The sequence below is a fragment of the Poecilia mexicana genome, unplaced genomic scaffold (assembly GCF_051168715.1).
Source record: "Poecilia mexicana isolate PSO_F unplaced genomic scaffold, ASM5116871v1 scaffold_18, whole genome shotgun sequence".
NCBI classification, from domain to species: Eukaryota; Metazoa; Chordata; class Actinopteri; order Cyprinodontiformes; family Poeciliidae; genus Poecilia; species Poecilia mexicana.
In genome coordinates this window covers 23032801-23060446 of record NW_028263387.1, presented here as the reverse complement: position 1 = coordinate 23060446, position 27646 = coordinate 23032801, and the positions used below count along the sequence as shown (strand labels likewise).

Sequence of the window (27646 nt, the reverse complement as noted above, 5' to 3'; positions counted from 1 at the left end):
TCTGGCCTGATAGTCAACCACGTGGTTATAGTTTCAAATGCTGATGTATAAAACTGATTTGTAGTGTTAAGAGAGGAAAAATTCTTGAACCTTAAAACCTTTTGACTCGTTAAATCCTCTCTTATGCCCAGGTTCAGAAAAATGCTGTGCACAAAGACTGAGATCACACAGAGATAACAGCGTCACAATAATCAGCATTTATTCAAGACAGACCCATACTATCACCAGACAAACGCATCACAAAACATCAGAAACCTCAGAGCACAAACACATGAATTTACCTGAGAGAAAAAGACAAAAGATGGAAACGACAAACAAAAAGCAAAGACATCTTTGGAGAAGTTGCAAGAGCAAAATCTGATTTGTTACTTCTGTGTAGAAAGTTTTATCTTCTTTCCTTTAATTTATTCAAATAAGGCGTATCTTTGCTCCTCCAACCAGGAGCTATCTCTGACCCTCTATCTGAAGCCAGAAACTCCTGCCGTGTTTACGGCCTTTCACAGATGAGTGTGAAAAGCTACAACTTCTACTGTATTGTTTTCTCACAGACAAAAGGCAGTTCAAACGATCCAAGCAAACCATCTGCTGGAACTACAGGTAACATAAATGTCAATAGGCCAGAATACATTACTGATTTCAAAACCACAATTAGGCCATTTGAATCAAGACATGTTAAGTAAAACTAGCTTATTTCAAATTTATTTTCTTAACAGTAGCTTCTTCACAGAAGACCAGCAGATGTGACTTTTCAAAAGCATCTTTGTATTTTAAGGTTGAGCTGAACTACTAGTATGTCTGCAGTCCTCATCCTGGACACGTAAAGTCTGATTTGTGTTTTTATTGTGTTTAATCTTTTATCGTTTCAATGTTGTTGAATGTATGTTTGTAGATTGTATTTATTTTCAAGTCTTTGTTTCACCTGTGGTTGTTTTAAAATTCAGATTTTATGATTGGTGTTAAAAAGAATCTTACTCCAAGGTCAGCTTAAATTTACAGGTTTGAGATTAAAACCATTGTATTTTGTGAAGGTCTGTCTGTTTAATAACTACATGTCCTTCATTTTTGTTATAAAATTGAATTACAATTCATTTTTGTAAAACAAACAACAGCAAAAGTTTGTTTTGCTGTTGGATTTGTTAGTATCAGCTGGTTAGTATCTTCGTGTTTCTGTAAAGCTCAATAATTCCTCAGTACAGGTGAGTTTATATATGAAAGTTTGTACATGACAATTAACCTTTTAAAACATTAGAAATATTTTTGACATTATAGACGATGGTTTATGATTAATCGCAAAAAGGTGCTCAAATAAATTGCAAACACACATGCAATCAATTCCTAAAACAAGTAAATGTAACGCAGGTGAAACTGCAGCGTTTTAGTGCCATATCTGTCCAGAAGAAAACTGAGGAACCGGGTTCTGACTCAGTCACGTGGTACGGCCCGCTCACGCGGCTTCCAACGTCACTTCCTGCTTCCTCCTGGTTTACTCGACACATTCCCAGAATCTTCGGTACAGAAAGCACATCGCTAGTTTTATATAAATATGTGACTATTTGCTTTAAAAATGTCTTCAGTTCCGCCTCAGAGAGAGTTTATCAACGAGCTGTTAACTCCTGCTGAAGAAACATTCACAGAGTCGGAAGAAATCATCGTCAAGTTGGAGGAAAAGATGGAGGATCAGCGCAGACTGCTGGATTTTACCCGGATACCGAAGATCATCTTACACCGGATAGATACAAAACACCTTCACGTTTTACTGATATCAGGCGCGAATAAGGATTTATAGCTTCTGATTATGACTGAAATGTGTTTTCTGTGTGCTATTTTAATTTCTATTAAAAAGCTAATATATGAGTTTTTAGCCAGTCTATTACTTCTTTTGGAATTGTTTGTAGTTTGTTTAGCTGTTTTAAGCTTAAAATTCTCATCTCTTTAAACTTTTAGATTTCATCACAATTTTGATCCTTTTCTTGTTTTTATTCCTTTTTTAGATTTTATGTATTATATCATCACTTTTCTCATACACAATTCTCAACATCTTCTGTAATTGATATATTTTACTAGATTTTGTTCTTAAATCACTCTTGCATGTAAAAATAGCTCTGTTGAAATAAAATATGATAAATGGGACTTGTTCTGAACGCTAATTGGAGCTAATGCTAGCTTACTTCTACACGTGTGTGAGAGCTAACAGGAGCTAGCTGAAGGACTGAAGTTCATTTGAATTTATGTGTTTAGTACTTTTTGAGAGAGTTCTCACTCAAAGGACATTATTTTGGTTTCTTTATTTTTATTTGATGGTTTTTATGGGTTTGTTGCAAAAAAAAAACCCCACATAAGCCATATGTTTAGGACATATGTGAAGCTGAGTACAGAGGCACAAGATTAAAGGAGAATTGCGCCTTTTTCAGTCTTATATTAAGATTGGAGTTAATGCTTTAATGTTAAAATCTATTTTATTTGTGTCAATTAAAAATGGCAAATGCTATTAATATAGCTAAAAGCCATTAAATATTTTTTTATTTTGATAGTTAAATACAAAAGGCCTCAGAAAAGAGGACAAGTACTACTTTAAAGTACTATCTACAAATTAATATGGTTCAGAGATGTAAAATCTATTTGTGAATTTTGTAATTTGATGGAATTCTTAATGCTAAATGGAGCACGTTAAAAGAATATTAATATGGTTTAACAATATTACAGCCATGTCTTATGTAATGATGCCAATGGTTCTCTGCTAAAGTATGTGATACCCGAAGTATGTTGTATATGAAGTGTATTTGTAACACAGAAGAAGAATTAATCTTCCGGTTGAATGTGAAGGAAGCTCAATGTGTGAGCCTCATTTTTCTCATGCCACAGCATCAAACGTTGAGGGAAGATCATTATCTACATTATCCTCAGCCATCCAAGGATAATGTAGACAATATGGAAAAAAATAGCATGTAAGTTTTAGCTAAACAAGCTTTAATGTAGCTTTAGTGCTCTTAAAAATATTCACACAAATCTTTATTTTATTATGTTGTAGGTCAACACAAAGGGGTGTGGCATTGTAAATTAAAAAAAGAATCTGAAAAGTTTCAGCTTTTGTGTTTAGCTCCCCTGAGTCGATACTTTGTAGAAGTATTCGTTGCTGCTGTGGTTTTACGGTATGTTTCTATCAGCTTCTAGACGCTGACCTTTGACCTTTCTGCACATTGTTCTGAACAGAAAAGCTCAAACTGAGTCTCTGCACATGAGATGGATTGATATGTGTTTGTTCACCATTCAGATGTACATTTACTATTTTTGGTCATGTTATATCTACATTTTCAATGTTTTGGCGGCAGTTTGGGCTAAATACGTTAATGTTTGGTGTGATTTGGTGGATGTAGTGGCCGAATGCAACCAGCAGGGGGAGTCTAGCGCTAGAGCACCGGAACTTCCTCCTCAGATAACAACAACATGCTGGAGCGGAAGGAACGTGTCTGACTCTTTTATTGAAATATTCTCCTTCTTCAGGGCTTTTACACACAGAGCATTTGTCACATGTATCAGTTAAACTCAAATAAGGACGATGAGAGCTCTTTCAAATCATTATGCCATAAAACTCATAGATATAATATAAGATATATGTAAATATTATGTATGATAAACCTGGTCCGGGATCAGTCACGTGGTACGGCCCGCAGGCGCGGCTTCAAACGTCACATCATGCTCCAGGAACAAAAGCCTCGATACGCGCATCCTAAAAATCCTCCTGGTTTACTGGACACTCGCCCCGAAGCCTCGGCACAGAAAGCACATCGCTAGTTTTATATAAATATGAGTATTTGCTGGAAAATGTCTTCGCTTCCGCCTCAGAGAGAATTTATCAACGAGCTGTTAACTCCTGCTGAAATATCATTCACAGAGTTGGAAGAAATAACTGTTAAGTCCGAGGAAAAGATGGAGGATCAGCGCAGACTGCTGGATTTTAGCCGGATACCGAAGATCATCTTACACAGGATAGGTACGAAACACCTTCACGTTTTACTGATGATATGAGGCACGAAAGCGGAGAAAAGCTGGAGGAAAAACACGAGACAGATTAAAGGAAACAATGTGCGACACCGAATTAGGATGAATGTTTTACAGAATGATATTAACTGATAAGACAGAAACAGAGCACTGGTTGGACAACGGGAGGTTCGGGAGGGCAGGTCGATTACAAAAATGTTATTAATATTAATATTATTATTATTCCATAAAGTGCATTGATCTGCGTTCTCTGCGGCAGGCAGTTCTATCATTAAATGGGATTTACCACTCTTTCATTCTGTATACCTGAAATTATTTGACTATATATATTTAAAATATATAATAATGTTTTTGACCAGACAAAATTTATCTTTAAAGTATATTTAATTACATCATGACTGACATCAGATTTAAGATGTTTGGTGGTTCCAGTTCAAGATACCTACAGTGTATTACTATGTGAAGCTCATATTTCATGTAGTCAAATTATGACTAGTCAAAGTAAATCTGAGATATTCCACTTTTTGTTCCAAATTTTCATAATTTAAATCCAGAAGATAAGCAACACCATTGTTCTGTCTATGGGGTTTGCAGAGCTGGGAAACCAGCATATAAACATGTTACAAGTAAATGAGACGAGTTCTTGTCTTGGTCAGAGTTTTGAGCTGATTTCCTTGACAGTAAGTCAATATGATAATGACTTCCAACAAGTTTTGAACAAGTTTTGTTGAGTTATTAACGTTTATGAAATGTAAATCCTCTCTGGACATTCCAGTTTCCTCCTCTGATCTTTTGTTAAAATCATGATTCTACTGTTTGACCAGCATTTCTTTAAAATGCTCAACATAAATCCTGTTGGCTGTTACATCAGTGCAGACATTTTTATGTCTGCTGTTGCTTCTAGTGTGAGAGGGACCATTTATGACCCAGCCAACTTTAGTTTTTACAGCATAAGGCCCACCATTCACACTGTTTATCACCTCCCAGGGCTCTAAAACATTTCAAACATCAGCTCCTATCAGTAGCTCCACATCTGCATTGATGTTATGAAGCTTAACAGGTTTAGGATGAGGCCACTGATCAATGTCTTTCTGCTGGGGAATATTCAGTGTAGAAACTGGCCTGGTACTTTGAGTCAAAACATCTGGCAGCTCTATGAAGTCATTTGTTTCAAAAACTTGTACATTAACAATCTTATTTTGGCTCATTGTTCTCAGCAGAATATTTGTCCTTCTGCCCTTTAAGTTCAGACCTTTTGCCAAAGTTTCTGTACAGAATGTACCTGAACTTCCTGGATCAAGAAATGCATAAGTTTGTGCAACTTTGTTGCTCTTTTGACTTTTAACTTTGACTGCAACAATAGAAAAAACAGCATCGTCAACATGACCGGCCCCAATATGCCCACATGTCTGGGTGGTTGGGACCTTGTTGTCTGTTGGGTTTGTTCTGAATAGGCTCCTGGCTCCTTCAGCTCTATGTGAAGAACCTCTGGATGCTTTTGGTGACACACGTTGCAATCCAAACGACTCCTGCAGTCTTTGCTTGTGTGTCCAACTTTCAGACAACCGAAACAAATCCCCCTTTGTTTAATGAAGCTCAACTTGTCCCAATGCATTTTAGCTTTAAACTGCATACAGTTTTCCAATAGATGATTTCTTTATCAACAAAACAAGCAGCTGTGAAGAACAGCAGACTTGGTCTTGTTCTCAGTTGATTTTGCTGACATTTGTGGCAAAACTGCTTCCCTTTTTCCTTTTTCTTTCTGGAAGTTGAAACTTTGGAGTTGCTCCCAGTTGGTGTTGATGTTGCCAAACACTGGATCTGATTATACTTTTACTTCTTTTATTATAAAAGCAATCAGATCAGTGAACAATGCTCGGTGGCCATTTTGCTCCTGCAGCTCATAAGCAGTAACTCCATTTTTCCCTGAGTTTGTCTGGGAGTTTCAGGACAATTGTTCTCATATTTGAAGGTAAATCCAACTCTCTCATGTAAACAATTCTCATATGAATACCCATGGCACTTCAATATTGTTTTACCTTTTATCTGGAAATAGTGTCTGTTTATTCTTGCCATACAGTCTTCCATATTAAGTATTGCTTGAAAGGTCTTGCCATACCAGTTTATTCCTCTGCATTTACTTTAGTTTCTTAGTTTATTCTTGCATTTTGTTCTTCATTCATTTCTATTTAGTTCCCTTTGATTAGTATTATCCTGTCTTGGTTTATTGCTATTGCTAAGGAAAAATATCTAAAATAGTTAACTTTGGGAAAAAAAGTCTGCCTCTCTCTTCCTCTTGGATCCCAGGTCCTCTCGGCGAGCCGTGTTTGGCCACAAGGAAAACAACAATGCGTGTTGATGTCACAGAATTACAGAGTTTAATCCAATATAAGACAATGCATAAACTTAAACAGAAACTACAGAACAACGTAGACATACATTCATTTACCTGACAGACTTGGAAAAGAAGGAAAGAAAGAAAAGCAAAGACGTGCAAAGACGTCTTTGGAGAGTTGCAAGAGCAAATCTAATGTGTTACTTCTGTGTAGAAAGTTTTATCTTCTTTTCTTTAATTTATTCAAATAAGGCGTATCTTTGCTCCTCCAACCAGGAGCTATCTCTGACCCTCTCTCAAGCCAGAAACCCCTGCCGTGTTTACGGCCTTTCACAGATGAGTGTGAAAAGCTACAACTTCTACTGTATTGTTTTCCCACACAGACAAAAGGCAGTTCAAACGATCCCAGCAAACCATCTGCTGTAACTACAGGTAAATTAAAGGTCAATAGGCCAGAATACATTACTAATTTCAAAACCACAATTAGGCCATTTGAATCAAGACATGTTAAGTTTTAAAACTATTTTATTTAAAATTTATTTTCTCAACACTATGTCCACTTTAGTTTATTTCCTGTTGCTACATTTATTTTATCGTTTATTGACCATCATTAATCTTCACTCATCACCTGCTGCGCCGCCTAATCGTCATGTGTTTCACATCATGTGTTGATTTTTCACTATTCAGTGTCGGATTCTCTGTTTTAATGCCATAATTCACATCTAGTTCGTCGCTCCGTTTTATGTCCCACTTCTCCTTTTTTAGAGTTTTGCGCAATGTGTGCATTGTTTTTTTTTGTGTGTTTTTTTTTACCCCCTATGGTGCGCAGCGGTCGGGAAACGTATAGATGGTGTTAAGGAAGAATTTTATCTAAAATAGTTTAAACTTAGAAAACAGTCTGGCTCTCTCTTCCTTTAGATCCCAGGTCCTCTCGGCAGGCCACGTGTAGGCACAAGGAGAACAACAATGCGTGTTGACGTCACAGAATTACAGAGTTTAATCCAATAAGAAACAACTTATGAATTAACAACAAAACTGCAGAACAACAGAAACATACATTCATTACCTGAGACAAAAAGATAAAAAGAAAAGGCAAAGACGCGTCTTTGGAGAGAGCTGATGCAAAAAAGGCAAAATAGTGGTAGCTATCTGAATTATTACTCCAGGTCGCGAACTTTTATAATGTAGGTGTGTCTTTCCTTTTTAATATATTCAATTAAGGCGTACCTCCGCTTGACCAACTGGAAGTTACCTTGGACACCCAGAAAAACTTAGAACTTCCCCTAATTTACTGCTGTGAACAAAGGCCATTTGCTCTTTTGTTTAACAAACGAAGAGGAGAGCCTCATCCTGAACTCCTGCGGTTTTAAAACCATCTAAATAAAAGATATACTGAGAAAAGGATTTCACAGATATGTGTAAAAGCCGGAGTCTCTCCCTACATAAATTCTCAGGAACAAACTTAAATTTTGTAATTAATTTAAGGAAAGTTTATGTTAAACTCAGTTTTGCTCTTCTGCACTCAGCATCCCAAAAGATTGAGTACTGCCTTAAACCAAAAATAACACATAAAATCAACAGAACAAAATGAGGTACAATTCCTTTTTCTAACCTATAAAACATAATATTCAATCCTAAGTATACAAGTTAACACAATCGTTTTCCAAAACCCCATTTAACATAAATCCTGAGTAATTTTCTAATACTAAACAAAACATTTTCATTTAATTCTAACATTCAGCAATAATACAGTTTTCAAATCCATTTATCATCGTCTAAATTAATTCTACAACTAAATAATACAAGTTCCATCAGAGAATGCTATCTATATCTAAAAAATATCTTGTAAGTTAAATGTTAGTGGTTTAAAATGTTCACACAACCCAGATGTTCACAGAAGGATTCTGATCTTCCTGTGAACTCGCCAAGTTCCTGTTTCCCAAGGTAATTTAAATGATAGTGAAAGTTACCTTCCTGCATATGTTAATCCATGGCCTCCTGTCCTATGTGTTACAACCACAGGGGTCCAGGGAGAAGCTCTGCAGATCACCCCATTTTCCTTGGTATTTTTGAATACTTACCCAGCCATAGTTTAATTTCAAATCACCAACAGAAACCTGTTCAAAGTTTAAAGATTTGTTGAAAAAGATTAATCTGTATTAAACACTAAAAATAATCATTTTTTCTCAACAATGGGGAAAAGGCAGACTGACATAAACCTTTTAAAACAACGGAAACAATTTTGGTATTCCGATTATTGAAATTTAAAAGTCCTATGGTACCGTTGTTCCATCACCCCCGTTTCATACCGGACCGCTTACAGCACCGGTGTTAATGCTATAAAATGAACGCTCTCTATCGTGGTATCACCATGGAGGGATTTCTTTATTTAAATGGGTTCATTTTTCAGAGGGATACAAAGTGAGGGTGTCGTGATTTTAGTAATTACATGTTTATAAGAGCGATTTTCTGTTGTCCTTCCATGGAAGCGGGCAACTTTCAAACGGAAATAAAACACTTTTTAATATAAGTTGCTGCTTTGACATGATCACAGAACTGCCAAAACATATGTACAAAAGTACCAGACAAAGTGAATCACAGCAATGTCATCAGCCGGTGTAACGCTGAACTGATTCTGCAGGAGCAGAGCTACACCAAGAAACTACAAACACTGAATAGAAGAATAGCTGCCATCGATACAGTTGCAGCCAAACTTGTTTTAATGTTGCACAATAAAGTTCTAGCAAGTTGCTAAAACTTTATTAGTTGCTACGACGATTAGTTGCTAAGATTTTCTCAATTTTAGAGTGTTAAGCTTGAGTTGAGTTAAAGTGAGATATTCACATATGCATGATTAAAAAAAATACAAGCACATTTTTCCTCATTGTCAGAAGATAAATTGGACCTGAACTTAGAATTACCAAAAACCTTTATTTGCTATTTGCCAGAAAACATAGGGAGAATGTCAATAATATGTTTTGATTGATTTTCATACCTAAAAATTGCTACGTTTAGATTAATCCAAGAAATAGCCTCATAGATGCGTCAAGAGATTAAAGTTAAAGGTTGATTATTTGACTCAAAATAAGAAGTTTTTGTTTTGTGTTTTGGTCCAGATCTCCGTCAAATTATTGTGTGTAAAGAGGACGGGGTTCTCAATGAGCTCAGCAACCAGGAGGGCAACTACACTTTAAAACAAGAGGAACCAGAACCTCTGCAGATAAAACAGGAACCAGAACCTCAACAGCTCAAAGAGAAGCAAATCTGCATCAGTCAGGATGAAGAGCAGCTTGTGCTGAAACTGGAGACTGATGACATTTTGGTGATTCCTTCTACTGTGCAGAGAATTCAGAAAGAAACAGAACCACAGAGGAACCAACTCATCTCTCATGGTTCTCCTGAAGATGAGAATCAGGATCAGGAAGGAAGCAAATCTGAGGACTCAGGAAAAAAGAGAGATGAAAAACAGAAAAGCCAGAGATATCAGAAAACCAAACAGCAGAAAGGTAAAACTGAGAGTTCAAAACAGAAAACACACAAGAAAGCTCATCCAGACCAAAAACAATATTCTTGTAACATCTGTGATGAAGCCTTTTCTCAAAGCAGTTCCTTGACAACACACATGAGAACTCACACTGACAAGAAACTGTTTACATGTTCAACTTGTGAAAAAAGTTTCAAAAGGAAATCAAACTTACTTGAACACATGAAGATTCACACAGGCGAGAAGGCTTTTTCATGCGAGACTTGTGGAAAAAGTTTCAAAACCAAATCAAGCTTACTTCATCATATGAAGATTCACATAGGTAAGAAGCCTTTCTCATGTCAGACTTGTGGAAAAAGTTTCATAACCAAATCAAACTTACTTCAACATATGAAGATTCACACAGGCGAGAAGCCTTTCTCATGTGAGACTTGTGGGAAAAGTTTCAAAACCAAATCAAGCTTACTTCGTCATATGAAGATTCACACAGGCGAGAAGCCTTTCTCATGTGACACTTGTGGAAAAAGTTTCATAACCAAATCAAACTTACTTGAACACATGAAGATTCACACAGGTGAGAGGCCTTTCTCATGTGAGACTTGTGGAAAAAGTTTCAAAACCAAATCAAGCTTAGTTTGTCATATGAAGACTCACACAGGTGAGAGGCCTTTCTCATGTGAGACTTGTGGAAAAAGTTTCAAAACCAAATCAAACTTAGTTTGTCATATGAAGACTCACACAGGTGAGAGGCCTATCTCCTGTGAGACTTGTGGAAAAACTTTCAAAACTAAATCTGAGTTACGTTGTCACATGATGATTCACACAGGTAAGCCTGTCATATGTTTAACCTGTGGAAAACGTTTCCGATTCAAATCTGAGTTACTTCGTCACATGACGATTCACACAGGAGAGAAGACTTTCTCATGTGTGCACTGTGGAAAAAGTTTCAGAGACAAATATCAGTCACTTCGTCACATGAAAATTCACACACGTGAAAACCCTTTCTCATGTGTGACCTGTGGGAAAAGTTTCATATGCAGATTTCAGTTAGTTGATCACATGAAGTATCACACAGGAGAGAATCTTTTTTCATGTGTGATCTGTACAAAAAGTTTTATAAGAAAATCTCAGTTAGTTGCTCACATGAAGGTTCATACAGGAGAGAGTCCTTTCTCATGTTTTACTTGTGGAAAAAGCTTCCATATGAAATCAAGTGTAATTAATCACATGAGATGTCACACAGGTGACAGGCCTTACTTTTGTGGGACATGTGGGAAAAGGTTCAGACAAAAAAGTAATTTAACTGTTCACATGACGACTCACACAGGAGAAAGGCTTTTCTCATGTGGGACCTGTGGAAAAAGTTACACAGTCAAAACAAGTTTAATTGCCCACATACATACACATTCAAAGGTGAAGCCTTTCTCATGTGGGAACTGTGGAAAAGGCTTCAGTCATCAGTCCAGTTTAACTTTTCACATGAGGACTCACACAAGATGAGCAGCATAATCTGAACCTCAAGTACCAAAACACAATATCTCACAGTTTGGGAGCAGATTAATTACAGCTGAGTAACATTTCTATAATGTAGCAGCTTGGAGAAGAAAAGCATTTAAAATTCGAATTTATCTAAAACACAAAACTTTCACTTTATTCTGTCTGTTGTATCTTTTCATTTTAAATGGTTAAATGAGATATAAAGTCTTACGACGATATGCATGCATTTTAATGTTTTTCTTTCTATTGAGATAATAGTCTGTCTTTGGAAGTAACAATGGATTTGAATGTTTTCAGATTTAGATTTGTAAAACTTGGGAGTCATTGTATGTCTATTCTTTCTACTTTGTTTTATTTAATTTTGGTTAGAGTAAACATGTTAGTTGTCACTATATGAACTGGTGGGGGATATATATTTAGATCAGGGGTTGTTTTGCTGGAATTTTTTCCATATTTCACCGATTTTTGTCTTTTTTTTTTACCTTTTAACCCTCACCTTCTAAATCACCAAAAATCCATAATGGTGTACGCAAATTAAATCAGCTGCTGTTATAGAACCATTTGGAGTATATACAAAAGCTGTCTCTTTATGAAGACTATAAGCAATTTTTTTTTGCAGTTAAAAATACTTTAACTGTAAGTAGTTTGTAGCTATTACATTTATAACACAAAAAAATTAAAAATATTGCTTCACCCAGATTTTTCATTTTTATTTCTTGTAAATGCAAATTGAATGTTGAATGGAAAATGCAATAAATCTTTAGAATAAAGTTCTGCTTGTGAATTTGAAGACGAATCAAAATGGCACAAAAAAGAAATATCATTTTGGCGTCTCCATTTGGCACACGTAGACAACACCTGACATATAATCTTTAAACGTCTGTAACTGTAGCATACACTCAGACCTCCTCTTCCTTCTTGCAATACGCTGTCCGTCTGTCCTCTCCAACACTCAACGGTACACTAGCCCCTCATCTCTCCTTCGAACGCACGCCTCGGTGGCTTTAGATTTAGTCTCCAACTTGATCAGACAGAAATATTCCAGCAATAATACAGCCATGTCAAAACGAGCTCACGTCGCTCTCTGGATATTATTGGCTCTGAAAAAGCCATTTCATTACATCATTGGTCAAATGCGGCGTCAATCAAAAGGGGGGCTCTAGGCTCCCCAAAAAAAGCGTCATAATGGACACTGGCAGAGTTGAAACCTGTAAATCTCACCTCAGGGAAAAAAAAATGGAAAAACGGCACGCTGGCATTCTTGTTTGGCTTAAGGGGTTTTAAACACAAAGATTTTAGGCCCCTCTGTCATTTGAGGTTATACCCAGACGTAACTAAAAATGCAGCTGAATAGCCGATGTCAACGTAATTATAATTTGACAGGTAAAAACAGAAGGACTTTTTAAATGCTGTCAGTCAAAATGACAAAATAGTATTGTATGATCTCTGATTTACTTTCAATTTTTTTATTCTAATTTGAATCTAAATGTACTTTTTATTACTTTCCCTGAGTTTCTTGGACAACACCTGATAAATAATCTTTAAACATCTGTAACTTTAGCATACAGTCAGACCTCCTCTTCCTTCTGCTGTCTGTCTGTCCTCTCCAACACTCAACGGTACGCTAGCCCCCCATCTCTGTTGATTGTATGATGGCAACAATTCAGATGTTGCAGAGTTTTTTTCTAAGTTATGATGCCTGGGATGTGTTCGTTTTTTGTTAAAACACCTGCATTGACTTTATTGTTAATTTTACTCTAAACTGAAACTATTTTTACCTGTGTGATTTTTTTAAAAAGAATCTAACACTCTTTGAGAAGGTTTTTGTTTTTTAGGATATTAGAAAATGTATTGATGATGCAGATTAAATTTCAGATAGAAATGTGACTATCAAAAACTTTCTGTATAATTCTTAGATAATAAAGTTTTTTAATACTAATGATGGTCTTTGTCTTTTTTCTGTTTAGTAGTGGGTTGGGACCCATGTGAAAGTTTCTGCTTCTTAAGTAATTTCTCTCATTTCTCCCAAGTTTCTGTCTTTTTAAGCCAGTATTTTTATTTACTTTTCACTCGTAGTTGCTTATTTCAGGATAATCATTCACAAATAAAGTTTCGGATTGGTGTCACTCTTGGTGGTTCAAAAAGTCTGACTTGTTGGCCAAATTGGTGTTTTCCTGGGTTGACAATCAGGCCATGAACTTCTGGCCTGATAGTCAACCACGTGGTTATAGTTTCGAATGCTGATGTATAAAACTGATTTGTAGTGTTAAGAGAGGAAAAATTCTTGAACTTTAAAAACCTTTTGACTCGTTAAATCCTCTCTTATGCCCAGGTTCAGAAAAATGCTGTGTACAAAGACTGAGATCACACAGAGATAACAGCGTCACAATAATCAGCATTTATTCAAGACAGACCCATACTATCACCAGACAAACGCATCACAAAACATCAGAAACCTCAGAGCACAAACACATGAATTTACCTGAGAGAGAAAAAGACAAAAGATGGAAACGACAAACAAAAAGCAAAGACGTCTTTGGAGAAGTTGCAAGAGCAAAATCTGATTTGTTACTTCTGTGTAGAAAGTTTTATCTTCTTTCCTTTAATTTATTCAAATAAGGCGTATCTTTGCTCCTCCAACCAGGAGCTATCTCTGACCCTCTATCTGAAGCCAGAAACTCCTGCCGTGTTTACGGCCTTTCACAGATGAGTGTGAAAAGCTACAACTTCTACTGTATTGTTTTCTCACAGACAAAAGGCAGTTCAAACGATCCAAGCAAACCATCTGCTGGAACTACAGGTAACATAAATGTCAATAGGCCAGAATCCATTACTAATTTCAAAACCACAATTAGGCCATTTGAATCAAGACATGTTAAGTAAAACTAGCTTATTTCAAATTTATTTTCTTAACAGTAGCTTCTTCACAGAAGACCAGCAGATGTGACTTTTCAAAAGCATCTTTGTATTTTAAGGTTGAGCTGAACTACTAGTATGTCTGCAGTCCTCATCCTGGACACGTAAAGTCTGATTTGTGTTTTTATTGTGTTTAATTTTTTATCGTTTCAATGTTGTTGAATGTATGTTTGTAGATTGTATTTATTTTCAAGTCTTTGTTTCACCTGTGGTTGTTTTAAAATTCAGATTTTATGATTGGTGTTAAAAAGAATCTTACTCCAAGGTCAGCTTAAATTTACAGGTTTGAGATTAAAACCATTGTATTTTGTGAAGGTCTGTCTGTTTAATAACTACATGTCCTTCATTTTTGTTATAAAATTGAATTACAATTCATTTTTGTCAAACAAACAACAGCAAAAGTTTGTTTTGCTGTTGGATTTGTTAGTATCAGCTGGTTAGTATCTTCGTGTTTCTGTAAAGCTCAATAATTCCTCAGTACAGGTGAGTTTATATATGAAAGTTTGTACATGACAATTAACCTTTTAAAACATTAGAAATATTTTTGACATTATACACGATGGTTTATGATTAATCGCAAAAAGGTGCTCAAATAAATTGCAAACACACATGCAATCAATTCCTAAAACAAGTAAATGTAACGCAGGTGAAACTGCAGCGTTTTAGTGCCATATCTGTCCAGAAGAAAACTGAGGAACCGGGTTCTGACTCAGTCACGTGGTACGGCCCGCTCACGCGGCTTCCAACGTCACTTCCTGCTTCCTCCTGGTTTACTCGACACATTCCCAGAATCTTCGGTACAGAAAGCACATCGCTAGTTTTATATAAATATGTGACTATTTGCTTTAAAAATGTCTTCAGTTCCGCCTCAGAGAGAGTTTATCAACGAGCTGTTAACTCCTGCTGAAGAAACATTCACAGAGTCGGAAGAAATCAGCGTCAAGATGGAGGATCAGCGCAGACTGCTGGATTTTACCCGGATACCGAAGATCATCTTATACCGGATAGATACAAAACACCTTCACGTTTTACTGATATCAGGCGCGAATAAGGATTTATAGCTTCTGATAATGACTGAAATGTGTTTTCTGTGTGCTATTTTAATTTCTATTAAAAAGCTAATATCTGAGTTTTTAGCCAATCTATTACTTCTTTTGGAATTGTTTGTAGTTTGTTTAGCTGTTTTAAGCTTAAAATTCTCATCTCTTTAAACTTTTAGATTTCATCACAATTTTGATCCTTTTCTTGTTTTTATTCCTTTTTTAGATTTTATGTATTATATCATCACTTTTCTCATACACAATTCTCAACATCTTCTGTAATTGATATATTTTACTAGATTTTGTTCTTAAATCACTCTTGCATGTAAAAATAGCTCTGTTGAAATAAAATATGATAAATGGGACTTGTTCTGAACGCTAATTGGAGCTAATGCTAGCTTACTTCTACATGTGTGTGAGAGCTAACAGGAGCTAGCTGAAGGACTGAAGTTCATTTGAATTTATGTGTTTAGTACTTTTTGAGAGAGTTCTCACTCAAAGGACATTATTTTGGTTTCTTTATTTTTATTTGATGGTTTTTATGGGTTTGTTGCAAAAAAAAACCCACATAAGCCATGTGTTTAGGACATATGTGAAGCTGAGTACAGAGGCACAAGATTAAAGGAGAATTGCGCCTTTTTCAGTCTTATATTAAGATTGGAGTTAATGCTTAAATATTAAAATCTATTTTATTTGTGTTAATTAAAAATGGCAAATGCTATTAATATAGCTAAAAGCCATTTAATATTTTTTTATTTTGATAGTTAAATACAAAAGGTCTCAGAAAAGAGGACAAGTACTACTTTAAAGTACTATCTACAAATTAATATGGTTCAGAGATGTAAAATCTATTTGTGAATTTTGTAATTTGATGGAATTCTTAATGCTAAATGGAGCACGTTAAAAGAATATTAATATGGTTTAACAATATTACAGCCATGTCTTATGTAATGATGCCAATGGTTCTCTGCTAAAGTATGTGATACCCGAAGTATGTTGTATATGAAGTGTGTTTGTAACACAGAAGAAGAATTAATCTTCCGGTTGAATGTGAAGGAAGCTCAATGTGTGAGCCTCATTTTTCTCATGCCACAGCATCAAACGTTGAGGGAAGATCATTATCTACATTATCCTCAGCCATCCAAGGATAATGTAGACAATATGGAAAAAAATAGCATGTAAGTTTTAGCTAAACAAACAAGCTTTAATGTAGCTTTAGTGCTCGTAAAAATATTCACACAAATCTTTATTTTATTATGTTGTAGGTCAACACAAAGGGGTGTGGCATTGTAAATTAAAAAAAGAATCTGAAAAGTTTCAGCTTTTGTGTTTAGCTCCCCTGAGTCGATACTTTGTAGAAGTATTCGTTGCTGCTGTGGTTTTACGGTATGTTTCTATCAGCCTCTAGACGCTGACCTTTGACCTTTCTGCACATTGTTCTGAACAGAAAAGCTCAAACTGAGTCTCTGCACATGAGATGGATTGATATGTGTTTGTTCACCATTCAGATGTACATTTACTATTTTTGGTCATGTTATATCTACATTTTCAATGTTTTGGCGGCAGTTTGGGCTAAATATGTTAATGTTTGGTGTGATTTGGTGGATGTAGTGGCCGAATGCAACCAGCAGGGGGAGTCTAGCGCTAGAGCACCGGAACTTCCTCCTCAGATAATAACAACATGCTGGAGCGGAAGGAACGTGTCTGACTCTTTTATTGAAATATTCTCCTTCTTCAGGGCTTTTACACACAGAGCATTTGTCACATGTATCAGTTAAACTCAAATAAGGACGATGAGAGCTCTTTCAAATCATTATGCCATAAAACTCATAGATATAATATAAGATATATGTAAATATTATGTATGATAAACCTGGTCCGGGATCAGTCACGTGGTACGGCCCGCTCGCGCGGCTTCAAACGTCACATCCTGCTCCACAAACAAAAGCCTCGATACGCGCATCCTAAAAATCCTCCTGGTTTACTGGACACTCGCCCCGAAGCCTCGGCACAGAAAGCACATCGCTAGTTTTATATAAATATGAGTATTTGCTGGAAAATGTCTTCGCTTCCGCCTCAGAGAGAATTTATCAACGAGCTGTTAACTCCTGCTGAAATATCATTCACAGAGTTGGAAGAAATAACTGTTAAGTCCGAGGAAAAGATGGAGGATCAGCGCAGACTGCTGGATTTTAGCCGGATACCGAAGATCATCTTACACCGGATAGGTACGAAACACCTTCACGTTTTACTGATGATATGAGGCACGAAAGCGGAGAAAAGCTGGAGGAAAAACACGAGACAGATTAAAGGAAACAATGTGCGACACCGAATTAGGATGAATGTTTTACAGAATGATATTAACTGATAAGACAGAAACAGAGCACTGGTTGGACAACGGGAGGTTCGGGAGGGCAGGTCGATTACAAAAATGTTATTAATATTAATATTATTATTATTCCATAAAGTGCATTGATCTGCGTTCTCTGCGGCAGGCAGTTCTATCATTAAATGGGATTTACCACTCTTTCATTCTGTATACCTGAAATTATTTGACTATATATATTTAAAATATATAATAATGTTTTTGACCAGACAAAATTTGTCTTTAAAGTATATTTAATTACATCATGACTGACATCAGATTTAAGATGTTTGGTGGTTCCAGTTCAAGATACCTACAGTGTATTACTATGTGAAGCTCATATTTCATGTAGTCAAATTATGACTAGTCAAAGTAAATCTGAGATATTCCACTTTTTGTTCCAAATTTTCATAATTTAAATCCAGAAGATAAGCAACACCATTGTTCTGTCTATGGGGTTTGCAGAGCTGGGAAACCAGCATATAAACATGTTACAAGTAAATGAGACGAGTTCTTGTCTTGGTCAGAGTTTTGAGCTGATTTCCTTGACAGTAAGTCAATATGATAATAACTTCCAACAAGTTTTGTTGAGTTATTAACGTTTATGAAATGTAAATCCTCTCTGGACATTCCAGTTTCCTCCTCTGATCTTTTGTTAAAATCATGATTCTACTGTTTGACCAGCATTTCTTTAAAATGCTCAACATAAATCCTGTTGGCTGTTACATCAGTGCAGACATTTTTATGTCTGCTGTTGCTTCTAGTGTGAGAGGGACCATTTATGACCCAGCCAACTTTAGTCTTTACAGCATAAGGCCCACCATTCACACTGTTTATCACCTCCCAGGGCTCTAAAACATTTCAAACATCAGTTCCTATCAGTACTTCCACATCTGCATTGATGTTATGAAGCTTAACAGGTTTAGGATGAGGCCACTGATCAATGTCTTTCTGCTGGGGAATATTCAGTGTAGAAACTGGCCTGGTACTTTGAGTCAAAACATCTGGCAGCTCTATGAAGTCATTTGTTTCAAAAACTTGTACATTAACAATCTTATTTTGGCTCATTGTTCTCAGCAGAATATTTGTCCTTCTGCCCTTTAAGTTCAGACCTTTTGCCAGAGTTTCTGTACAGAATGTACCTGAACTTCCTGGATCAAGAAATGCATAAGTTTGTGCAACTTTGTTGCTCTTTTGACATTTAACTTTGACTGCAACAATAGAAAAAACAGCATCGTCAACATGACCGGCCCCAATATGCCCACATGTCTGGGTGGTTGGGACCTTGTTGTCTGTTGGGTTTGTTCTGAAGAGGGTCCTGGCTCCTTCAGCTCTATGTGAAGAACCCCTGGATGCTTTTGGTGACACACGTTGCAATCCAAACGATTCCTGCAGTCTTTGCTTGTGTGTCCAACTTTCAGACAACCGAAACAAATCCCCCTTTGTTTAATGAAGCTCAACTTGTCCCGATTCATTTTAGCTTTAAACTGCATACAGTTTTCCAATAGATGATTTCTTTATAAACAAAACAAGCAGCTGTGAAGAACAGCAGACTTGGTCTTGTTCTCAGTTGATTTTGCTGACATTTGTGGCAAAGCTGCTTCCCTTTTTCCTTTTTCTTTCTGGAAGTTGAAACTTTGGAGTTGCTCCCAGTTGGTGGGCCTTGGATGTTGCCAAACACTGGATCTGATTATACTTTTACTTCTTTTATTATAAAAGCGATCAGATCAGTGAACAATGCTCGGTGGCCATTTTGCTCCTGCAGCTCATAAGCAGTAACCCTCCATTTTTCCCTGAGTTTGTCTAGGAGTTTCAGGACGATTGTTCTCATATTTGAAGGTAAATCCAACTCTCTCATGTAAACAATTCTCATATGAATACCCATGGCACTTCAATATTATTTTACCTTTTATCTGGAAATAGTGTCTGTTTATTCTTGCCATACAGTCTTCCATATTAAGTATTGCTCTAAAGGTCTTGCCATACCAGTTTATTCCTCTGCATTTACTTTAGTTTCTTAGTTTATTCTTGCATTTTGTTCTTCATTCATTTCTATTTAGTTTCCTTTGATTAGTATTATCCTCTCTTGGTTTATTGCTATGTCCACTTTAGTTTCTTTCCTGTTGCTACATTTATTTTGTCATTTATTGACCATCAGTAATCTTCACTCATCACCTGCTGCGCCGCCTAATTGTCATGTGTTTCACATCATGTGTTGATTTTTCACTATTCAGCGTCGGATTCTCTGTTTTTATGCCATAATTCACATCTAGTTCGTCGCTCTGTTTTATGTCCCGCTTCTCCTTTTTTAGAGTTTTGTGCAATGTGTGCATTGTTATTTTTTTTCTTTTACCCCCTAAGGTGCGCAGCAGTCGGGAAACGTATAGATGGGGAAAAGGAAGACTGACATAAACCTTTTAAAACAACGGAAACAATTTCGGTATTCCGATTATTGAAATTTAAAAGTCCTGTGGTACCGTTGTTCTATCACACCCGTTTCATACCGGACCACTTACAGCACCGGTTTTAACGCTATAAAATGAACGCTCTCTATCGTTGTATCACCATGGAGGGATTTCTTTATTTAAATGGGTTCATTTTTCAGAGGGATACAAAGTGAGGGTGTCGTGATTTTAGTAATTACATGTTTATAAGAGCGATTTTCTGTTGTCCTTCCATGGAAGCGGGCAGCTTTCAAACGGAAATTAAACACTTTTTAATATAAGTTGCTGCTTTGACATGATCACAGAACTGCCAAAACATATGTACAAAAATACCAGACAAAGTGAATCACAGCAATGTCATCAGCCGGTGTAACGCTGAACTGATGTGGTGAAGCTACCAGTAGCAGGAGCAGAGCTACACCAAGAAACTACAAACACTGAATAGAAGAATAGCTGCCATCGATACAGTTGCAGCCAAACTTGTTTTAATGTTGCACAATAAAGTTTTAGCAAGTTGCTCAAAGTCTAAACTGGTATTGTTGTGCATTTAAGGTGTAAAGTTTACCTTCGACCAAACGCCTCCCAAAGGAATCTCAGCGCCCCCCTTTTGTAAAAATTTCCGCCAGCGAAAATGGGGGCGGCAACATGCATGGTGACATCATGCTGCAAGGAGTCTATAGTTTAAAATAACATTTGAAGCTCATTGAAGAATATCATGATATATATCGTTTATCGTGATATAGCAAAAATATATTAACTCACCAGACAACCTGGAAGACATACAAACTTTATAGCTCAGACACAGAGCCACAGGCTGGGCAGCGTGTTGAGATGTAAACGCTGCACATAATTCTTGTTTCATAAAGATAAATCATTCTCACCATTCACTCAGCGCACCTCTGAAAGGTGACTACAGGTTCTGTCATAGAGCAGCACAAGCAGAGCTAACATGGTGGGTTTTAAACTCAGAAACATAACTACTCACAGGGTTTGATGTACATATACATACAGCTCAGCCTGTGTCCAGTTTGAGTGAAAGGAGGTGCGCGATCTGCACTGACTTCAGTGTTGTGGTACTCGAAGTTGGTCTTGGTCTCGAGACCGGTCTTAAGACCATTTTTTGATGGTTTCGGTCTCGTCTCGGACTCGACCGCATTTGGTCTCGGTCTTGTCTCGGTCTCGGGCTCTGAGGACTCGGCATTTTATTTCAAGACCAGTCGAGACCGCAACTGTGAAAATATCACTAAACGTACAGCATACTGTCCAGTTTATTTGTTAACATCTTTGTTTTCAGTGGATGCAAAATGCACCGATTAAAATCCAAGCAACTACGTGTTTCTGTTACTCCCCCCTCCCCACCTTTCACTCGCGCGCGGCTCTCCAGGACATGCGCCGTGGTTTTCTCTCAGCGGCAGAAAATGTTTGTCTAATCATCAGTAATGGAATATCGCTGCAAAAATAGTAAGAAATCCGATGGCCGCCACTAATTCAACATCGCTTCGCTTTCACAGACGGTGGGGACAACGTCTAACTTTTTTCGTCACTTAGAAAAGTAGCTCAAAGAAGGTAAGCTCCGTTAACGTGATGTTAGCAAAGCTAGCTGTACAGAGACACATAAGCATTTGTGATGAAAAAAAGTCACTCACTACCTGAATTATGGGCTCTTTGCACCTCAGCTTCCGCGTTCGGGGAAAAGCGGCTCGATTGTTTCCGATCCAATACAAATATCATTTACACTAGGTGCTTGCAGTGCTTGGCCAAGGTTTGTACATCGATCCGAAGCCCCAACAAGTCAGCTGGAGAGAGGTTTTAAGATGTACGCCTCGTTATACATTTACTGATACGAAGGTGAGTTTTACTTAATCTTTGTGGCTAACATTAACCTTAGCTTATGCTAGTAGGCAATATTTTCGGACATTGTTCTTGTAAAAATGTGCTATTTAAGTATCTAAACATTCTAACGGACAATGTATTTATCTTATTTTCAAGTCGTTAGTGTCACAGACTAACAGGGTTCAGTTACGGTTCGGACTTTTTAGCTTCCAAAGCCTGACGAAGCTCGACAAGCCTCATAGCTTAACAGTAGCGCAGCTCTGGTGTCAGAGATCTGGTTCAGCTGTTCAGGTTCAAAGTTGCTGCTTTTAGAAAAATATGACCGTGTTGCTTCATGTCTCCATGTTATTTTGTTTTATTACCTTTGCATGTTTCTTGTGAAGAGCTCAGATAGGACGGTGTTTACAGCAGTATGTACAGGTGGATCAGTTGCTCGGCTGTCTGGCTCTCGTCTGCTCTCTCGTTCCCATAAACTCGCTCTTTCAGGCTGAATACAGAAGTGATTCCATGGAAATAACTCAGGGAGGCTCCTTTATTTACTATCCGTATCCCTGGTAGTTTTAGGCTGATCCAGAGTGAAGTGAAGGCTGCAAACTTTGTGTTGTGCAGCGTTAGCTTTAACTGGTAGCGACAGATATTTACAAGCCACCATTTTCTTAATTCAGGATCGCTTGGAAATTAATGAAAACTTAAAAGCCCATTATATTAGGAAGACAACAATGTTCATAGTATTGCTTTTTTTGCATCAAAAATAGGACTTAGTCTTTTCTAGCAGTCATGGTAACTCAAAGCGGAAAAAAGTGAGCCACATTAGCTCCTGGAGATGTGACGTCAACGCCGTAGGTGCAAAGAGCCCATTGTTCGGAGGTGTTGACTGACTTGTCGCTTATATGGGACAACGCTATGTCATATGCCATATGCCATATGCCATACAACTGTTAATAACAAAGTGTATGATGATCTACGTCATGATTCTATGTTGCTGATTAAAAATCATATGGTAATGACAGCGTATGCATATCTGAGCTAAGCGTACGACTGACAACGTATGCTGATCTGACAGAACACCGTGAGTTCGTGCTAAGCGTATGACGATCTGACCTGACAGAACACCCGTTCTTTGTTCTTGTAATGCTCTGTGTACACTGCATCATTATTTAATTTAATTATGTACGTTGATATTTAAATTAACAAATAACTAAAACACAAGAACGAAAGAGCACGCAGAGCATGCACATTGCTCTTTGTTTTTGTTCAAAGTGGCAACTGTAATGTCTGCCATGGTGTCAGACTGCCTGGCTTCATGTACTGGGATAGGGAGTGAGAACAGTCACGATGAGCGCCTTCTGCTTGGTTACTTCTTGCTTGTTGCTCCTTGGTCAGTGTTCATAGTTGAGCGTTATTTACCATCAGGGCATTGCCTCAATTGCTATGTTTAATGGTGCAGACAGTGGTGGTTTCTTATATGAGCAATATGGGCAAATGTCCAGGGTGTTATGTTTTTAGGGATGGCACGAGACCATCACACATTTTAGCACAGAAATGGAATATTTAATATTGGTCAAATGTATTAAGTATTTAATATCTAGGTGTTTTTATGGGAATATGGATCTTTCAGATTATTTTGAGAAGCAATTTCGATCATATTTTACATTTCATTGTGTCATGGAACGTGGGCCGCTGGTCTTGGTCTTGACTCGGTCTCGACTTCCCTCGGTCTTGGTCTTGACTTGGTCTCGGACCCTAAAAGTCTTGGTCTTGTCTCGGTCTTGATACACTCTGGTCTTGGTCTTGTCTTGGTCTCGGGTTAGGTGGTCTTGAACACAACACTGGGCACTGAGGTAAACATAGAGCAGCGACAGAGCAGGAGATACAAAGGCTGTGATTGGTGGAAGTTTACATGGATCAACTATAAACCCATCTTTTAGGAATAATTCTGCTCCGCCAGTGAAACGCTCATGACAATAGAGACGTTTGCAGTGCTGTTCATTAACTATGGAACAAAGAAAAAGCAATTTCTTTTTCTTTTTTCCCCCTAAAAACGTAAACAAGCAAAGCTTAGCCCTGCTTCTCAGTGGAGATAAGCTGAGCCTGATTGAACATAATACCCTGGTGGTCACATGCAGAACTGATCAACCGGTTTGGAGGTGGAGTTGAGGTTGCAATACACAGCGATCTCAAAGTACCGTATGTTCATTCTGGTCAGAATAAACAGTTTTGTTATTTTCTCAATCTTAGAATGTTAAGTTTGAGTTGAGTTGAAGTGAGATATTCACATATGCATGATTAAAAAAAATACAAGCACATTTTTCCTCATTGTCAGAAGATAAATTGGACCTGAACTTAGAATTACCGAAAACCTTTATTTGCTATATGCCAGAAAACATAGGGAGAATGTCAATAATATGTTTTGATTGATTTTCATACCTAAAAATTGCTAAGTTTAGAATAATCCAAGAAATAGCCTCATAGATGCATCAAGAGATTAAAGTTAAAGGTTGATTATTTGACTCAAAATAAAAAGTTTTTGTTTTGTGTTTTGGTCCAGATCTCCGTCAAATTTGTGTGTGTAAAGATGACGGGGTTCTCAATGAGCTCAGCAACAAGGAGGGCAACTACACTTTAAAACAAGAGGAACCAGAACCTCTGCAGATAAAACAGGAACCAGAACATCAACAGCTCAAAGAGAAGCAAATCTGCATCAGTCAGGATGAAGAGCAGCTTGTGCTGAAACTGGAGACTGATGACATTTTGGTGAATCCTTTTACTGTGCAGAGAATTTGCAAAGAAACAGAACCACATAGGAACCAACTCATCTCTTCTGGTTCTCCTGAAGATGAGAATCAGGATCAGGAAGCAAGCAAATCTGAGGACTCAGGAAAAAAGAGAGATGAAAAACAGAAAAGCCAGAGATATCAGAAAACCAAACAGCAGAAACGTAAAACTGAGAGTTCAAAACAGAAAACACACAAGACAGCTCATCCAGAGCAAAAACAATATTCTTGTAACATCTGTGATGAAGCCTTTTCTCAAAGCAGTTCCTTGACAACACACCTGAGAACTCACACTGACAAGAAACTGTTCACATGTTCAACTTGTGAAAAAAGTTTCAAAAGGAAATCAAACTTACTTGAACACATGAAGATTCACACAGGTGAGAAGGCTTTTTCATGTGAGACTTGTGGAAAAAGTTTCAAAACCAAATCAAGCTTACTTCATCATATGAAGATTCACATAGGTAAGAAGCCTTTCTCATGTCAGACTTGTGGAAAAAGTTTCATAACCAAATCAAACTTACTTCAACATATGAAGATTCACACAGGCGAGAAGCCTTTCTCATGTGAGACTTGTGGGAAAAGTTTCAAAACCAAATCAAGCTTACTTCGTCATATGAAGACTCACACAGGTGAGAAGCCTTTCTCATGTGAGACTTGTGGAAAAAGTTTCATAACCAAATCAAACTTACTTGAACACATGAAGATTCACACAGGTGAGAAGGCTTTCTCATGTGAGACTTGTGGAAAAAGTTTCATAACCAAATCAAACTTACTTGAACACATGAAGATTCACACAGGTGAGAAGGCTTTCTCATGTGTGACTTGTGGAAAAAGTTTCATAACCAAATCAAACTTACTTCAACACATGAAGATTCACACAGGTGAGAAGGCTTTCTCATGTGTGACTTGTGGAAAAAATGTCATAACCAAATCAAGCTTACTTCGTCATATCAAGATTCACACAGGTGAGAAGCCTTTCTCTTGTGAGACTTGTGGAAAAAGTTTCAAAACTAAATATGAGTTACGTTGTCACATGATGAGTCACACAGGTGAGAAGCCTGTCACATGTTCAACCTGTGGAAAACGTTTCCGATTCAAATCTGAGTTACTTCGTCACATGACGATTCACACAGGAGAGAAGCCTTTCTAATGTGTGACCTGTGGAAAAAGTTTCAAATATCAGTTACTTCGTCACATGAAAATTCACACAGGTGAAAGGCCTTCATGTGTGAACTGTGGAAAGTTTCACATGCAGATTTCAGTATCACACAGGAGAGAAGATTTTTTCATGTGTGATCTGTGCAAAAGGTTTTATAAGAAAATCTCAGTTAGTTGCTCTCATGATGGTTCATACAGGAGAGAGGCCTTTCTCATGTGTTATTTGTGGAAAAAGCTTCCATATGAAATCAAACGTAATTAATCACATGAGAATTCACACAGGTGAGAAGCCTTTCTCATGTGTGACCTGTCAAAAAAGTTTCAGATATAATTTACTTGGTCACATGAAGATTCATGCAAGTGAGAAGCCTTTCTCATGTGTGACTTGTGGAAAAGGTTTCTATCAAAAATACCTTCTAACTGGTCACATGAGAATTCATACCGGCGCAATGCCTTTCAAATGTACAAGCTGTGGGAAAAGTTTCAGATACAGTCATTGTTTATACAGTCACATGAGGATCCATACAGATGAGAAGCCTTACTCTTGTGGGACCTGTGGAAAAAGGTTCCATCAAGTAGGCACTTCAACTCGTCGTATGATGATTCATACAGATGAAAGGCCTTTCTCATGTGGGACCTGTGGAAATAGTTACAAACACAAAATCAGTTTAATTGGTCACATAAATAAACATAAAAATGTGAAGCCTTTCTTATGTGGAACCTGTGGAAAAGGCTTCAGTTATCAGAGCAATTTGACTGATCACATTAGGACTCATACAGGATGAACAGCATAATCTGACACTCAAGTACAAAGACACAATAACTCACAGTTTGGAAGGTAACATTTCTATAATGTAGCAGCTTGGAGAAGAAAAGCATTTAAAACAGGATGTTTATCTAAAACACTCAACTTTCACTTTATTCTGTCAGTTTTATCTTTTAATTTTAAATGGTTAAATGAGATATAAAGTCTTACCAAGTTATGGATGCATTTTAATGTTTTTTTGTCTACTGAGATATTAATAGTCTGTCTCTGGAAGTAATAATGGATTTGAATTCTTTCAGATTTAAACTTATAAACCGTCATTGTATGTCTATTTGTACTTATACTTTGTTTTACTTCATTAATTTTGGTTAGAGGATGTTTGTTACTATTTGAACTGCTGAGGGACATTTTCTATCTGACTGTTTTTTTTTTTTTTGTTTTTTTTTTTTACCTTTTAACCCTCACCAAAAACACCTGAAAAGGCGTACCCAAATTAAATCAGGTGTTGTTCTGGAACCATTTAGAGTACATGCAAAAGCTTGGTCTCTTTATGAAGACGACAAGCTGAATTTTCTATTTTTGCATTAAAAAATACTTTAAATCTAAGTAGTTTGTAGCTATTATGTTTGTAACACAAAAATTTTGAAAAAAATGTCATTCTAATTTGAATCTAAATATAATATACTTTTTCATTACTTTCCCCTGATTTTCTGATTCAGGGAGAAAATACTGTTGATTGTATTATGGTTTGGATTGTATGATTGTATGTTTTTGTTAAAACAGCTACACTGACTTTGTTAATTTTACTCTAAACTGAAGTTATTTTTACCCATGTGAGTTTCTTTCATTTTTTATCTGTAACACACTTTTTTGAGAAGGTTTTTATTTTTTAGAATATTAGAAAATGTATTGGTGATATAGATTCAATTTCAGATAGAATTGTGACTTTCAGAATCTTTCTATATAATTCTTAGATAATAAAGTTTTTTTATACTAATGATGGTCTTTGACTTTTTTTAGTCTAGTGAGTGA

The 27646-nt window shown here is 36.9% G+C and overlaps 4 protein-coding genes across 11 annotated transcripts in view; all 4 read left to right on the top strand.

Annotated features, from left to right (window-relative positions):
- The window catches only part of LOC148154204 (CD276 antigen-like), a 116028-nt gene that overhangs the window by 81342 nt on the left and 7040 nt on the right, over positions 1-27646 (top strand). The gene's annotated exons all lie outside the window — the stretch shown is intronic.
- LOC148154207 (uncharacterized) lies at positions 3645-12323 on the top strand. The gene is made up of 4 exons (XM_088015955.1): positions 3645-3991; positions 9451-10615; positions 11033-11199; positions 12208-12323. The coding sequence occupies exons 1-4, from the start codon at positions 3805-3807 to the stop codon at positions 12321-12323; spliced, it is 1635 nt and encodes a 544-aa protein (XP_087872081.1). The 5' UTR covers positions 3645-3804.
- LOC148154206 (uncharacterized) lies at positions 17232-25923 on the top strand. The gene is made up of 2 exons (XM_088015769.1): positions 17232-17499; positions 24462-25923. Exons 1-2 carry the CDS (start codon positions 17313-17315, stop codon positions 25838-25840), a joined length of 1566 nt encoding a protein of 521 aa, XP_087871895.1. The 5' UTR covers positions 17232-17312; the 3' UTR covers positions 25841-25923.
- On the top strand, positions 25923-27611 carry LOC148154205 (uncharacterized; the record flags this gene model as incomplete). The annotated part of the gene is made up of 1 exon (XM_088015778.1): positions 25923-27611. A coding segment is annotated over one exon (711 nt), but the record flags the coding sequence as incomplete, so codon positions are not given.